The 16,804-nt window shown below is 41.4% G+C and overlaps 1 protein-coding gene across 17 annotated transcripts in view; it reads right to left on the bottom strand.

Moving 5' to 3' along the window:
• Nucleotides 1-16,804, bottom strand: part of PROM1 (prominin 1) — a 264,828-nt gene that overhangs the window by 27,477 nt on the left and 220,547 nt on the right. For 6 of the 17 annotated variants that reach the window (XR_013220084.1, XR_013220081.1, XR_013220083.1 and 3 more), the window contains 6 exons: nt 15,962-16,042; nt 15,526-15,594; nt 12,504-12,596; nt 11,903-12,018; nt 1,580-1,603; nt 1,146-1,214 (listed from right to left, as the gene is read on the bottom strand). Coding sequence is in view for 6 of the 17 variants with exons in the window: in XM_077280016.1 (XP_077136131.1) it covers nt 1,146-1,214; nt 1,580-1,603; nt 11,903-12,018; nt 12,504-12,596; nt 15,526-15,594; nt 15,962-16,042 (452 nt within the window). In the remaining 11 variants the exon portion in view is untranslated. Of the gene's footprint in view, nt 1-1,145; nt 1,215-1,579; nt 1,979-11,902; nt 12,019-12,503; nt 12,597-15,525; nt 15,595-15,961; nt 16,043-16,804 lie in introns of all 17 variants that reach the window. The other 11 variants (XR_013220088.1, XR_013220086.1, XR_013220087.1 and 8 more) reach the window with 3 other exon arrangements.

Below are 16,804 nucleotides of genomic sequence, written 5' to 3'. Positions count from 1 at the left end.
CCCTGGATGAAGCTTTTGCAGCGAAACGTGTATATGTAATAATAGTTTTTTTAATTAAGTTACTTGCCTGCACATTTTTCTGTGCTTCTTATATTAGTTTTATCATATTTATAGGATTTTTAGGTGTATCAAAGCGACTCTGTCAGCAGGTCGAAAGCAGCATGATATAGGGACAGAAACCCTGATTCCAGAGATGTCAATTTATTGGTGTACATGCTTTCATTTTGATACAATCACTGTTTTCTCTGCTGCAGATCTAGCTGTGCTCAGAATACTGCCAATCAGTGGTGGGGGGTGGGTTATGCACAACAATTGACCAGGAGGCACGATACACCTAGTCCTGTAGTGATAATCTTCAAAACACTGATTTTTTTGAAACAGCAGCACACAGACTAGTAAGGGACACATCGCTGAAATCAGACACTCAGTCCCTACATCATGCTGCTCTCAGATTACATAGCAAAAATCCCGCTGACAGATTCTCTTTAATAAACGTACAATTCAGATACTTGCTTGACAATCTGTTTCTGTTTGTGCTCCATTTTAGTGGTGCATTAGGAGGTTACATATGGGTGTAGGTGTTCCAAAGTAAGTCTAATATCATGTACTAGGCAGACGGATGCCAGAATGGCATTGTTTTGGCATCTGTCAGGCTCTTAGGGATCCATGGTTTATGCACCAGATGCCTTGTTAACGTTTCCAAAAATGTAAGAAAAAAAAAACTAATCTTAAAATCCCTCGCCAACAGTTCGTTACCCATCAATTTTAGTTTACGCCTCTACAAGGATGACAACATGTGACCGTTGAATTACTTAATTCAACGCTATAATGGCAGCTTACTGTATAAAACACCATTGGTTGTCTATGATCACAGGTTAGGAAGACATGGTTACTGAATTTTTTATTGTTTTAATAGTTTACTTGAAAAAAAAAAAAAAAAAGTTTGCAAGCTGGAAAAAAAAATCTCTTACCGAAAAGCTAGACCAGATCTACAACTAGCAATGAACTGTAAAGATTAGCAAATAAAGTGAAAACATATGTTATGTGTCCGTGCAACCAGGACAGCCAAAAGTCATGCAAAAAAAACAAAAACCATGCATAAAAATGAATGATAACCAGATAGGCATGCTTTAAATTTTTTTTACCTTGTCATAATAGGATTTCGTATACCATACAAATACTCATTATGATAACCATTATTACCATTTTCCATACTGTAATAAAACAATTGCATGAAAAAATAAATTGATGTATCATGTAAAGTAAAAAAAAAAAGAAAAATAGATCAATAATGTGGAAAAAAAAATAAAATGAACGTGACGTGATATTTATTTCTATGTGATCCCGTGTGACACTAACTGGATAATTAAAAGAGTGCCATGCAATAAAAAAATAAATAGAGTTAATATTGTCATATTCTTTCATCGTGCATATTATTGGAAAATTAGTGTTCCTGGTATAAAAAAAAAACATAGATAAGCACAGACTGACATATTAAAAGGTATCACAAAATAAAAGATAGCCCCTTTGTAAAGATTATACAAAAAAAAAAAACACAAAAATTGCATAAAAAGCTTACTTTTTCATGGGGACAGTTTCAACACTACAAGATATAAAAAGAGGGAAAATTACTTTAAAAACGGCAAAGTTAGTATTGAATAAATTACTTCTACTAAAAAAATATAAGCTTGTGCTCTCGTGGGTCAGACTTGAAGTCAGTCCTGATTTTTTTTACATTTGGTTAGTAGCGCTAGAAGCACCTTCTGAACAAAGCAAGTGCATTCCGGCAGCACCGTTAGTACTCAATCTATAGGATTTGTCTGCATCGGTGAAAGCAAAATACAAGAGGAAATATGGATAACGGATAGCGGTAAATGTTCTCGGAGAGTGAAGCAAAACGGAACAAAGAGGCATGAGGAGGTCGAATGGTAAAAACAGTTATCATAAAGTGAAATGCCAAGTCCCTGAAACAGAAGTACTGTAGATAAGAGAAGAAAAACCAATTAGGACGGACACATTCGGACGCAGTGAGGAAGTACAGAAGCAAATTTGTTGTAATTGTGTTGGTCATGTGGTGAAGTCATGACCGTGAAACAAGACAACCACCGTATATCAATTAAAAAATGTCCAACTGTGTCGGCACTACTCCAGCTATGTGCTCGTAAAGTCATGGTTCATTGTGGGTCTAAATTCTAGAACATATTTCCTCCAGACAATCTCTAAAGTCTAGTAGACGAGGATCTCTGATATATCAGCATTAGGTCAAGTAAAACTTTCATGAAAAGTCACCTTGCGCGAAGGGTGCTTTCACATTTCTCCACATTCATGGGTCCCGTTGGGGCTTGAGTCCTTGAAGCGGGATTTGGACGCATGCCCGTCGGGGCCATGGACTATAATGGTGCCAACAGAGTGAACGTGTGCTCTGATGTGCATATTTGGGGCGTATACACCTACTGAAGGCGGACACTCAGATGTAATCTACTACTACTGGGTGCCCGTCTCCAGTAGGTACACGCCTTACAACGATGCACAACCGAACGGACGTACACGTACACGTCATCATTATAGTCTATGCTCCGTCAACGCATATGTACGAATCCCGTTTTGTGGAGGTTTGGACACAAGCCCCGATGGGACCCACAAACATGGAGAAAAGCGCAATGTAAAAGCACCTTAAGTCATTCATTTTTATTGGTAATGTTAAGAAAACCAAAAGTTCCAGGAGTATACCTTATTTAATTGATTGTCCACCAAATTTTACATGTTGAACTGGACATAGAATGTAATAGTGGCTGCAGAGCGGAATAAAACTGGTTTGGTTTGTTTGTTTTTTAAATTCCATTGTGGAGATATTAGCATTCAAAGTATTTGACACCTAATGAGTTAACTTTTGTTAAGTCCAAGTAGGTGTTAGCAACCCATACAGGAAAAGAAGTACACGCCCCTAGTGAAATCACACACTTGGACTTAAAGGGAACCTGTCAGCAGGACTGTGCACAGTAACCTACAGATAGTATCAGGTCGGCGCCATTACAGTAAAATGATACCTTGGTTGATGAAATCTGTCTTGTGGTTGTTGTTTAATCTTTATTTGTAGTTTTCAGTTAATTAAATTCTCGCGCTCCCTCAGTGACCTGCCCACTATTTTGCATACTATATGTTATGGTTTAAAAAAAAAAATTACATTCATCTCGCAGGCGTCGGCGTCTGCACTGTAGCATGATCACATCTGTAATATGCATATTTTTATTTTATTTAGTGTTCTAAATTGCTTGAGAAAAAAAAAATTCTTCCTTAACCCCTTCACCCCCAAGGGTGGTTTGCACGTTATGGACCGGGCCAATTTTTACAATTCTGACCACTGTCCTTTTATGAGGTTATAACTCTGGAACGCTTCAACGGATCCCGGTGATTCTGACAATGTTTTTTCGTGACATATTGTACTTCATGATAGTGGTAAAATTTCTTTGATATTACATGCGTTTATTTGTGAAAAAAAACGGAAATTTGGCGAAAATTTTAAAAATTTTGCAATTTTCCAACTTTGAATTTTTATGCAATTAAATCACAGTGATATGTCACACAAAATACTTAATAAGTAACATTTCCCACATGTCTACTTTACATCAGCACAATTTTGGAACCAAAATTTTTTTTTGTTAGGGAGTTATAATGGTTAAAATTTGACCAGCAATTTCTCATTTTCACAACACCATTTTTTTTTAGGGACCACATCTCATTTGAAGTCATTTTGAGGGGTCTATATGATAGAAAATACCCAAGTGTGACACCATTCTAAAAACTGCACTCCTCAAGGTGCTCAAAACCACATTCAAGAAGTTTATTAACCCTTAAGGTGTTTCACAGGAATTTTTGGAATGTTTAAATAAAAGTGAGCATTTAACTTTTTTTTCACACAAAATTTACTTCAGCTCCAATTTGTTTTATTTTACCAAGGGTAACAGGAGAAAATGGACCCCAAAAGATGTTGTACAATTTGTCCTGAGTACGCCGATACCCCATATGTGCGGGTAAACCACTGTTTGGGCGCATGACAGAGCTCGGAAGCGAAGGAGCGCCATTTGACTTTTCAATGCAAAATTGACTGGAATTGAGATGGGACGCCATGTTGCGTTTGGAGAGCCCCTGATATGCCTAAACATTGAAACCCCCCACAAGTGACACCATTTTGGAAAGTAGACCCCCTAAGGAACTTATCTAGAGGTGTGGTGAGCACTTTGACTCACCAAGTGCTTCACAGAAGTTTATAATGCAGAACCGTAAAAATAAAAAATCATATTTTTTCACAAAAATGATCTTTTCGCCCCCAATTTTTTATTTTCCCAAGGGTAAGAGAAGAAATTGGACCCCAAAAGTTGTTGTACAATTTGTCCTGAGTACGCTGATACCCCATATGTGGGGGTAAACCACTGTTTGGGCGCATGGGAGAGCTCGGAAGGGAAGGAGCGCCGTTTGACTTTTCAATGCAAAATTGACAGGAATTGAGGTGGGACGCCATGTTGCGTTTGGAGAGCCACTAATGTGCCTAAACATTGAAACCCCCCACAAGTGACACCATTTTGGAAAGTAGACCCCCTAAGGAACTTATCTAGAGGTGTGGTGAGCACTTTGACCCACCAAGTGCTTCACAGACGTTTATAATGCAGAGCCGGAAAAAATAAAACAAACATTTTTTTCCCACAAAAATTATTTTTTAGCCCCCAGTTTTGTATTTTCCCGAGGGTAACAGGAGAAATTGTACCCCAAAAGTTGTTGTCCAATTTGTCCTGAGTACGCTGATACCCCATATGTGGGGGGGAACCACTGTTTGGGCGCATGGGAGGGCTCGGAAGGGATGGAGCGCCATTTTGAATGCAGACTTAGATGGAATGGTCTGCAGGCGTCACATTGCGTTTGCAGAGCCCCTAATGTACCTAAACAGTAAAAAAAAACACAAGTGACACCATTTTGGAAAGTAGACCCCCTAAGCAACTCATCTAGATGTGTTGTGAGAGTTTTGAACCCTCAAGTGTTTCACTACAGTTTATAACGCATAGCCGTGAAAATAAAAAATAAAAAATTTCCCTCCAAAATTATTTTTTAGCCCCCAGTTTTGTATTTTCCCAAGGGTAACAGGAGAAATTGGACCCCAAAAGTTGTTGTCCAATTTGTCTTCAGTACGCTGATACCCCACATGTGGAGGGGAACCACCGTTTGGGCGCATGGGAGGGCCCGGAAGGGAAGGAGCGCCATTTTGAATGCAGACTTAGATGGAATGGTCTGCAGGCGTCACATTGCGTTTGCAGAGCCCCTAATGTACCTAAACAGTAAAAAAAAACACAAGTGACACCATTTTGGAAAGTAGACCCCCTAAGCAACTCATCTAGATGTGTTGTGAGAGTTTTGAACCCTCAAGTGTTTCACTACAGTTTATAACGCATAGCCGTGAAAATAAAAAAAAAAAATTTCCCCCCAAAACAGTTTTGTATTTTCCCAAGGGTATTAGGAGAAATTGGACCCCAAAAGTTTTTGTCCAATTTGTCTTGAGTACGCTGATACCCCATATGTGGAGGGGAACCACCGTTTGGGCGCATGGGAGGGCTCGGAAGGGAAGGAGCGCCATTTGGAATGCAGACTTAGATGGAATGGTCTGCAGGCGTCACATTGCGTTTGCAGAGGCCCTAATGTACCTAAACAGTAGAAACCCCCCACAAGTGACACCATTTTGGAAAGTAGACCCCCTAAGGAACTCATCTAGATGTGTTGTGAGAGCTTTGAACCCCCAATTGTTTCACTACAGTTTATAACGCAGAGCCATGCAAATAAAAAAAAAAATTTTTTCCTCAAAAATTATTTTTTAGCCCCCAGTTTTGTATTTTCCCAAGGGTAACAGGGGAAATTGGACCCCAAAAGTTGTTCTCCAATGTGTTCCGAGTACGCTGATACCCCATATGTTGGGGTAAACCCCTGTTTGGGCGCACGGGAGAGCTCGGAAGGGAAGGAGCACTGTTTTACTTTTTCAACGCAGAATTGGCTGAAATTGAGATCGGACGCCATGTCGCGTTTGGAGAGCCCCTGATGTGCCTAAAGAGTGGAAACCCCCTAATTATAACTGAAACCCTAATCCAAACACACCCCTAACCCTAATCCCAACGGTAACCCTAACCACACCTCTAACCCAGACACACCCCTAATCCTAATCCCAACCCTATTCCCAACCGTAGATGTAATCCAAACCCTAACCCTAACTTTAGCCCCAACCCTAACCCTAACTTTAGCCCCAACCCTAACTGTAGCCTTAACCCTAACCCTAACCCTAGCCCCAACCCTAACCCTAGCCCCAACCTAACCCTAGCCCCAACCCTAGCGCCAACCTAACCCTAGCCCCAACCCTAGCCCCAACCCTAACCCTAGCCCCAACCCTAGCCCTAACCCTAGCCCCAACCCTAACCCTAACCCTAGCCCTAACCTTAGCCCTAACCCTAGCCCTAACCCTAATGGTAAAATGGAAATAAATACATTTTTTAAATTTTTTTTATTTTTCCCTAACTAAGGGAGTGATGAAGGGGGGTTTGATTTACTTTTATAGCGGGTTTTTTAGCGGATTTTTATGATTGGCAGCTGTCACACACTGAAAGAAGCTTTTTATTGCAAAAAATATTTTTTGCGTTACCACATTTTGAGAGCTATAATTTTTCCATATTTGAGTCCACAGAGTCATGTGAGGTCTTGTTTTTTTCGGAACGAGTTGACGTTTTTATTGGTAACATGCTCGGGCACGGGAGATTTTTTGATCGCTTTTTATTCCGATTTTTGTGAGGCAGAATGACCAAAAACCAGCTATTCATGAATTTCTTTTGGAGGACACGTTTATACCGTTCCGCGTTTGGTAAAATTGATAAAGCAGTTTTATTCTTCGGGTCAGTACGATTACAGTGACACCTCATTTCTATCATTTTTTTTATGTTTTGGCGCTTTTATACGATAAAAACTATTTTACAGAAAAAATAATTATTTTGGCATCGCTTTATTCTGAGGACTATAACTTTTTTATTTTTTCGCTGATGATGCTATATGGCGGCTCGTTTTTTGCGGGACAAGATGACGTTTGCAGCGGTACCATGGTTATTTATATCTGTCTTTTTGATCGCGTGTTATTCTACTTTTTGTTTGGCGGTATGAGAATAAAGCGTTGTTTTTAGCCTCGTTTTTTTTTTTTTTTTTTTTTACGGTGTTCACTGAAGGGGTTAACTAGTGATATAGTTTTATAGGTGGGGTCGTTACGGACGCGGCGATACTAAATATGTGTACTTTTATTGTTTGATTTTTTTTATTTAGATAAAGGAATGTATTTATGGGAATAATATTTTTATTTTTTTTTCTTTATTTAGGATTTTTTTTTTCTTTTTTTTTTTTTACACATGTGGGATTTTTTTTTTTAACTTTTTTACTTTGTCCCAGGGGGGGACATTACAGATCGGTGATCTGACAGTGTGCACAGCACTCTGTCAGATCACCGATCTCACTTACAGCCGTGCAGGCTGCAGCTTTCATCTGCAGCCTGCACGGCACCCGGAAGTAATCTCTGCAGGACCCGGATGCAGCCCCGCGGCCATTTTGGATCCGGGGCCTGCAGGGATAGGAGGTAGGAGACCCTCGCAGCAACGCGATCACATCGTGTTGCTCCGGGGGTCTCAGGGAAGCCCACAGGGAGCCCCCTCCCTGCGCGATGCTTCCCTGTACCGCCGGCACACCGTGATCATGTTTGATCGCGGTGTGCCGGGGGTTAATGTGCCGGGGGCGGTCCGTGACCGCTCCTGGCACATAGTGCCGGATGTCAGCTGCGATAGGCAGCTGACACCCGGCCACGATCGGCCGCGCTCCCCCCGTGAGCGTGGCCGATCGTGCTGGACGTACTATTCCGTTCTTGGGAATTAGGGCCCACCCCACATGGACGGAATAGTACGTCCAATGGCAGAAAGGGGTTAAAATGGCACCGACTGCACCTGCGCAGTAGCATAATTCGGAACGCTATAGTTGCTACTGCGCAGGTGCAATTTTGCTAGAGGAAAAAAAAATTGGCTCCATCAATATGGCGGCTGCTGCGCCTGCGCAGTAGAATTTATCAGATCACCCCAGAGCACGAGAATCTCATTAACTGAAAACTACAAATGAAGATTAAACAACAACCACAAGACTGATTTAATCGACCACAGTATCATTGGAATCAGTGTAACGGCGCCGACCTGACACTGTCTGTGCACAATCCTGGTGACAGGTTCCCTTTAACTAAAGTTTACTCATCAGGTGCCAAATAATTTGCTAATATCTCCAATGCTTCTCTGACATTGCCTCTATATCGAGCAGATGGTCTTCATGCAGCCCGTCCTACTGCGTGTTCTCTGAAATCTAGGATGGGGGGCACAAGGATATAAATGGCCAATCTTCACAGAGTTCACTAGATAAAACATTCCTTTTTGTTAAATAAAAGGTTTTTAGAAAAATGTTCAATATTTAAATGTGTATTACCGGTACTTATTGTATTACATTTCTCGGGGAATCCCTCTAAAGAAGTAACTAGGCTTATTGTAGTGGTTGATGATCAGCATTCTGCACAGTTAAGAATCTGTAATATACTTTCATTACCTTGTTTTGCTTCTTTCTCTCTCAAACACCATGTGCTGAAAATGTTTTTTAACTGCCTAGTTCATGCGCTTTTAGAATCTGAGATGATGCTCTACGAAGAATCTGTAATCGATACCCATAAACGATCACTTTGTGAGCATGGGAGAGGGGAGCACAGAAGCTCACACACAGAGAGTGTTTGTGAGTAGCGTCTGGGTGCAGATTCTTGGCAGAGCATCAGTTCATAGCAGGCTTTAAAAGAGCATGAACTAGGTAGATAAAAAACATTTTTATGGTTTCATTGTTTTTAAAGGGAATTTCACCGGGCTTTTGCAATCTGACAGCAGCATGACATTGACCCTCATTCAAGTGATGTGTCAGTTAGTTTACTGAGTGTAGTACGTATGCTAAGAGTCACATTTTTCTTTACTGCAGATCTAGCACAGCTCAAATGCTGAGCATTGTATAACGCCGCCCGCACCAATGATTGGCAGCTTCCTGTGTACATTATATATTGACAGAAAGCAGCTAATCAGTGGGGGGAGCGTGATTGGACTAGAAGGCACGAGACACCTAGTCCTTCAGTGATAATTTCCTGCTGATAAAACACGAATTGTATTGAAACAGCAAAACGCGGCCTAGTAAGTGGCACATTGCTTTGTGTACTCCTACATGATGCTGCTCTCATTACATATCAAAACCTGCTGACAGATTCCTTTTATGGTTAATGGTAGACATAAATCCACCGATTTGAACCTATAGCCTAACATGTTAATCCAGAGGAAGGCAGAAACCCCATGAGGCAGATGCTAATTGCCCCATATTAGCGGAAGATTTCCTTCCTGACTCCCCATACGGTAATCAGACCGGTTCTTTGGATCATCGTCCCATCGCAGAATCTAGAACTTATAACCTGTAATGTTACATTTTTCAAGAAAGACATCCAGGCCATCCTTGAGCTTTTTTTTAATAAATCAACCAATCAACCAACACCAAGTGGCAGAGAGTTCCATAGTCTCCCTGCTCTTACAGTAAAGAATCTGCATCTGTGATTATTATTATTAAACCTTCTCTCCTCTAGACAGAAGCTTCTCTGCCTCTTTTAAAGCATCCCATTATTCCTTTTGCCTTTGCAGCAGCCTCCTGGCACTGATCACTAAGGTTGAGTTTGTTGTCCACTTATACACCCAAGTCTTTGTCACTGACAGTTTTACCCCATCTTTTACAATTTAGGACATAATTATACATTTGTCTTCCTCTGGCCAAGTGCATAACCTTACATTTATCTACATTAAACTTACATTGACATTTCTCAGCCCGATCTTCCAGCTTTAATCAATCCTTCTGTAACATTAAATTATCTTCCGTGCTGATGACCCTGCAGAGTTTAGTGTCATCTACAAACATTGAGATTCTACTCTGTATGCCCCCTACAAGGTCATTAATAAATATTATAAATATCAGAGCTGGAGGTACAAATGCCGCTGCGATGGCGTCCATCAGACAGGACCACGCTCATGTAAATACAGAGTGGGAGCAATTTTAATGGTATTTTTGGGGGTATAGAGTGGGCACCAGGAGATAATATACTCGTATGTGGAATGCCGTATGGGAGCAGATAACGGTGGTGGCATTTGTTGAGAGACTCAAAAACTAGTGACTGGTTCCCTTTAATTGTGACCCAGTGAGATTGTGTTCCATTAATAATTGGCTCAGTGATTAAAAAAAACAACAACATATATTTCCCCCTTGTCCCAATTTTTCATTTTATATCCCCAACCTTTTATGTGACACTGTATGAAAAGTCCTGATAGACAACATTCACAACATTAGCCAGGTCCAGTCTCATAGGAGATGAGCAGATTAGTTTAACAGGACCGATCCCTCATAAACCCATGTTGCTACTGAGTCATGAGGTTATTCTCATGGAGATATTTTTCCAGGATAGCATCTCTTAGGAAACCCTCAAGGATTTTGCCCACAGCTGAAGGTAAACTTTGTCCCAAAAGCTAAACAGGAAAGGATTCTTTACAGTAAGAGCAGTCAGACTGCGGAATGCCGACCACAGGAGGTAGTAATGGCCGACACCATAACAGCTTTTATAAATGGCTGGATGATTTACTCAATGCACATAACAATGGGGGTTATAGCTAGATTAGTGACAAAATGAACAATTGGTGGAGAAAGGTTGAACTTGATGGATCTAGTTAACCTCAAATATGTATGACTTCTTTTGTTATTTTATGACATTTTAAGGATTATTATTATTTTTTTATCTCATCGGCTTAATCTTATAAAATGATGGCAAACAAATAAAACTTTGTCGAGCTCTACAGTAGCGGCCAAAATACACATTAAAAATATATTAAAATTAGCTCTAAATGAGATGAATTCGTCATTATTGGAACAATGAAATTCACCTTAAGGGTATGTGTCCACGTTCAGGATTGCATCAGGATTTGGTCAGGATTTTTCATCAGTATTTGTAAGCCAAAACCAGGAGTGGGTGATAAATACAGAAGTGGAGCATATGTTTCTATTATACTTTTCCTCTAATTGTTCCTGGTTTTGGCTTACAAATACTGATGAAAAATCCTGACCAAATCCTGATGCAATCCTGAACGTGGACACATACCCTAAAACAGTGAGGAACTGGGAGAACAAATATGAGGGGATCACAGCTTAAAGGGAATCCGTCAGCAGGCTTCAGCTGTGTAATCTGAATGAAAGGGTTAATTCTGCGCCGCCAGTAGATCAAGGATGGAAGATGAAATGGTGTCCAGAAATGAGATTCGTCAACGCGCTTCGACTTTCAAAACTTTTTCATTAGGACAAACCACATTGCGAAGTTTGAACTTCGAAACGCGTTGCCAAATAAACCGCATTTCTGAGCAGCATTTCATCTTCCATCTTTGATCTACTGGCAGCGCAGAATTAACCCTTTCATTCAGTTTATATGCACAGCAAATATTGTATAATAAAACTAAAGGAAAGAGTCTCAATTTATATATGAAAAATGTAGTTACTACTATGAAGCAATGCACATACATACCGCATACACAGTGTGTGTGTATATATATAAATTATATATACAGTATATACACACACCTATATATGTATATACGCACATATATACACACAGTATATAGATAGAAAAGTAGCAAATGGACACAGATTTCTTCTTTATTCTAAATTCGGGACTCTGTGATACATCAAAAGATGACAAAAATAAAGTAATCTCTAGGTCAATAATACATAGACTTAAGGACACACTTACTCATCATAAACATCTTCTGTTTCCATTCTACGATAAAATTTTGCTAACTTGATAGCAAAAATAATAGCGGGGATTAAAAATACTGTGGAGCCTCCCAAGCCAAACCAGAAGGAATTCTAAAAAAAAAAAGAGAAAATATGTTTACAAGTTGTCAAAGTTAATAGGTAAAACGTATTATTTGTATTATTCCTAACACAGGGCATGAACTCAGAGACCCCCGGTAAGAATCCCTGCACTATGCATCCCCCCTTAGGCTGTGCACCAGGCAAGTATCAGTTACACGGGGTTTCTTTTCTGCTTCTGTTTTATTTTTCTATAAATATAAAAAATATAATATAGTGTATCCTCAGAATAATCCCTCTCGCTATAGGGGTCGGATCGTGTTTTCTGCACTGTTGTGTCGTTACCGCAGCACCTGTCCCCCCAGGTAAGAGCCGAAATAAATGCGAGGGAGGTAAAAAGTGTAAAAAGAGGTAATTTTCCAGCAGGATAGAAGCCTCGGTACGGTATGTACGGTATTTGTAAGAAAGGACTGCTGTAAATACATCACAGGTTCTTTATAAGTTTCTAAATGAATACTGAGAAATATGACGTTCCTTACCACCGAGTCTATGATGTAACTGCATAAAAAGACATCTACTGCGGTGTCTATGACATTGGCAACGGGTTTACATCCTGCAACATCCAGGGCGATCTGAAAAGACAAGATTGGAAAGAAGGCGTTAGTATAAAAAAGACTACAGACATTAGACAAATCAATCAACAGCCTGTGACCGTGACCTTCATCTTTCGGACCTGTGGGTGTTGTTGAGGGTACCCAAGAAGAAGGTAGAATACCCATTTATTGAAGAATTACAAACGTTCCTCAATGTATAAACATGCTACTCCACATAGGACATGAGAGCAGCATTGGACTGGCCCACCACAGCAGCGGGGGATTATCCGGCGGGCCGTGCCACGCACCACATTGCAGCACATCACTTACTGTTCACACAAAATGATATGCTGCAGAAAATCTTGATTTTAAAGCAAGCTTCCAAATCATTGCTCCCAAGAAAAAAGCGTTTTGTGGATTTGTCAGGTGATTATTGGACTTTTTGGACTAGTCGATAGACACTACTCTGTTCTCCTCCTCCTCAACCTGTCGGCTGCCTTTGACACAGTGGACCATTCCCTATTATTGCAGACCCTCTCATCCCTTGGCATCACAGACTTGGCCCTATCCTGGATCTCATCATACCTAACAGACCGGACATTCAGCGTCTCCCACTCACACACCACCTCCTCACCTCGCCCCCTCTCTGTCGGAGTCCCACAAGGTTCAGTCCTTGGGCCCCTGCTCTTCTCCATTTACACCTTTGGCCTGGGACAGCTCATAGAATCTCATGGCTTTCAGTATCACCTCTATGCTGATGACACACAGATCTACATCTCTGGACCAGATATCACCTCCCTACTAACCAGAATCCCTCAATGTCTGTCCACTATTTCATCCTTCTTCTCCGCTAAATTTCTGAAACTTAACATGGACAAAACAGAATTCATCATCTTTCTCCCATCTCACGTGACCCCACCAACGAACCTATCCATTACAGTAAATGGCTGCCCACTCTCCCCAGTCCCACAAGCTCGCTGCCTCGGGGTTATCCTTGACGCTGATCTCTCCTTCAAACCACATATCCAAGCCCTTTCCACTTCCTGCCGACTTCAACTCAAAAATATTGCACGAATCCGTTCATTCCTCAACCAAGAATCTGCAAAAACCCTAGTCCATGCCCTCATCATCTCTCGCCTTGACTACTGCAACCTCCTGCTCTGTGGCCTCCCCTCAAACACTCTCGCACCCCTCCAATCTATTCTAAACTCTGCTGCCCGACTAATCCACCTGTCCCCCCGCTATTCTCCGGCCTCTCCCCTCTGTCAATCCCTTCACTGGCTCCCCATTGCCCAGAGACTCCAGTACAAAACCCTAACCATGACGTACAAAGCCATCCACAACCTGTCTCCTCCATACATCTGTGACCTCGTCTCCCGGTACTTTCCTACACGCAACCTCCGATCCTCACAAGATCTCCTTCTCTACTCCCCTCTTATCTCCTCTTCCCACAATCGTATACAAGATTTCTCTCGCGTATCACCCCTACTCTGGAACCCTCTACCACAACACATCAGACTCTCGCCTACCATCGAAACCTTCAAAAAGAATCTGAAGACCCACCTCTTCTGACAAGCCTACAACCTGCAGTAACCACCGATCAACCAAACCGCTGCATGACCAGCTCTATCCTCACCTACTGTATTCTCACCCATCCCTTGTAGATTGTGAGCCCTCGCGGGCAGGGTCCTCTCTCCTCCTGTACCAGTTATGACTTGTATTGTTCAAGATTATTGTACTTGTTTTTATTATGTATACCCCTCCTCACTTGTAAAGCGCCATGGAATAAATGGCGCTATAACAATAAATAATAATAATAATAGTTGGGAACAATCATTCCTATGGCTGCTCATTCCCCGATTATCAGCTTGACAAGATGGGAGTTAACAATAAGCGACTCTGCTGTTAGTACCACTTATGCATGGTGGACCCCAAAAATTATTTCCTGTGGTGGGCCCAAACTACTGCAGTCTGATGCTGCATGAGACCAAAGCCGTAGCCATCATCCTTTTCATTGCTGGATTTTCTACCTCCTTATTGGATATTATTACACAGCCATGACTTGGGTGTTACCCAGTCCTGACAACAGGTGTACCGGCAATTGCCCAGTCTCCTTTTTTCCCCTTCTCCTACTTATATTCAGTATATATTGCTCAGGGTACCACTCACTGATACTCATACACGTGGTTCTGCTGTATTCCTTCATGCCTGGTATTAAAAAATCTATCACCAGGTTTTTGCTACCTCATCTGAGAGCATCATAATGTAGGGAAAGAGATCCTGATTCCAGGGATGTGTCATGTAGTTTACAGGGTGCAGCAGTTGTGATACAATCAGAGTTTTTAGTTGTAGGGTGGAGCAGAGCTCAGAAAGCTAACCCCGCCCACAACACAGCTTTCTGGGGGCGGGGTTGGACCAGGATGCAAGTGGGAACTAGTCTGTGAGTAATATTCTCCTGCTGAGAAAACACTCATTGTAGTTATACAACACACAACCTAATAAGTGACACATCCCTGAATTCAGTGTCTCAGCCTCTACCTCATGCTGCCCTTGGATTACATAGCAAAAAACTGCTGACAGATTCCCTTTTAAGTGATCGATTAAAAACTGTCATGTGGTCATGTTTTTATCAATGTGTGCAAATAATAAAGTTATTACAGCACGGATTTTGGATCCCATGATAGCAAGATCATAATATTAGATATCACTGCTCGATATCAGAGTCATATGGACACAGATTTTACGAGTTTCGAGGTATCAAACTTCTTCATCAGTTCGCTGGAGTGTGTCCCGATGAAGAAGTTTGATACCTCGAAACGCGTTGACCAATAAATCGCAATCTTGGACTCCTGTCTCCACATCATCCTTCCGATGGCAGCGCAGTTCTAACCCATTTTATTCCAGATTTTATGCTAATATTCATGCACTCATACAGTACATATATGTTTATATCTTTAGATTTACTTACTGAATCTTTCACCCACTGAACATACTGAACAAAGTAGCTGAGGACTGTGTCTATAAACTTTTTGGATTCCTGAAACAAAGCACAAATAATTAATATTAGCTCACCCTTCCTGTGGCGGAGGTAGCACTCATACCTGGTGCGGGAGCCGCATATGTCAATATCAGTATTATACATGGCACATTGTTCGCGTGCAGGGGCTAATATTAGGGGTCTGGATGGAGAATCCCCAAAATATATTTTAAGCAATGCGATTTGAAAAGAATGTAAAAAATATATAATTCATCTCTCAGTAGTGCAACCTCATTCTTTTGGGTCTGTAATCGCATCTAACCATAGAAAATAGGCATTTTATAAAATGTGGGATTTTGATGCAGCAATATATACTCAAATTGAAAAAAATAATCGTATTATTTATCAAATACAAGAAACGTCATACCTGCTTTATGATTGCGGAAGCATTGTTATTGATCAGCGTTTGAGCCGCATCAATCGATGAAATGACATCACGGACCTTTTCCTAGAATTAGCAACAAACGTATGCTCAGAGATAGGTCAGTACTATATAATATAGTACACCAATCAGGATAGTCAAAGGCACTTCTGGAGTTATACCTCATAGGCCATTTGTTTTCTACGTAAAAGGGAACCTGTCAGGTCCAATAATTCTATAAACCTGCAGATTAACCATAAATCTGCAGGTTAATAGCTTTATGACGGTGCACGGCCACAGTACTGAAAGTGCGCCACTGAAAGGCGGTGGCTCCGGGGAGAAATAAAGTTTATTTTCTCCCAGGAGCCACCAGCTTTCAGTCATGCAGGCATGCCTGGAACAATTACAGTCACCAGTCACATCACTGACAACGGTGGCTGTAAGCACAGCCGACACTAGCTGACAACCTGTACTCACAGACAGCACTCACAGACAACAGGCACTCACAGACAGCCGACACTCACAGACAGACGGCACTCACAGACAATCGGCACTCACAGAGAATCGGCACTCACAGACAACCGAAACTCACAGACAGACAGCACTCACAGACAGCCAACACTCACAGAGAGCTGGCACTCTCAGACAGCCGACACTAGCTGACAACCAGTGCTCGCAGGCAGACGGAACTCACAGACAACTGGCATTCACATACAACCGGCACTCAGACAACAGGCACTCACAGACAGACAGCACTCACAGACAACCGACATTCACAGACAGTCGGCACTCACAGAGAGCTGGCACTCACAGACAGACAGCACTCACAGACAGACAGCACTCACAGAC

This window comes from Ranitomeya variabilis, chromosome 1, assembly GCF_051348905.1.
Source record: "Ranitomeya variabilis isolate aRanVar5 chromosome 1, aRanVar5.hap1, whole genome shotgun sequence".
Taxonomy (NCBI): domain Eukaryota; kingdom Metazoa; phylum Chordata; class Amphibia; order Anura; family Dendrobatidae; genus Ranitomeya; species Ranitomeya variabilis.
The sequence above is the reverse complement of the archived record's forward strand: the minus strand, read 5'-3'. Positions and strand labels throughout refer to the sequence as shown.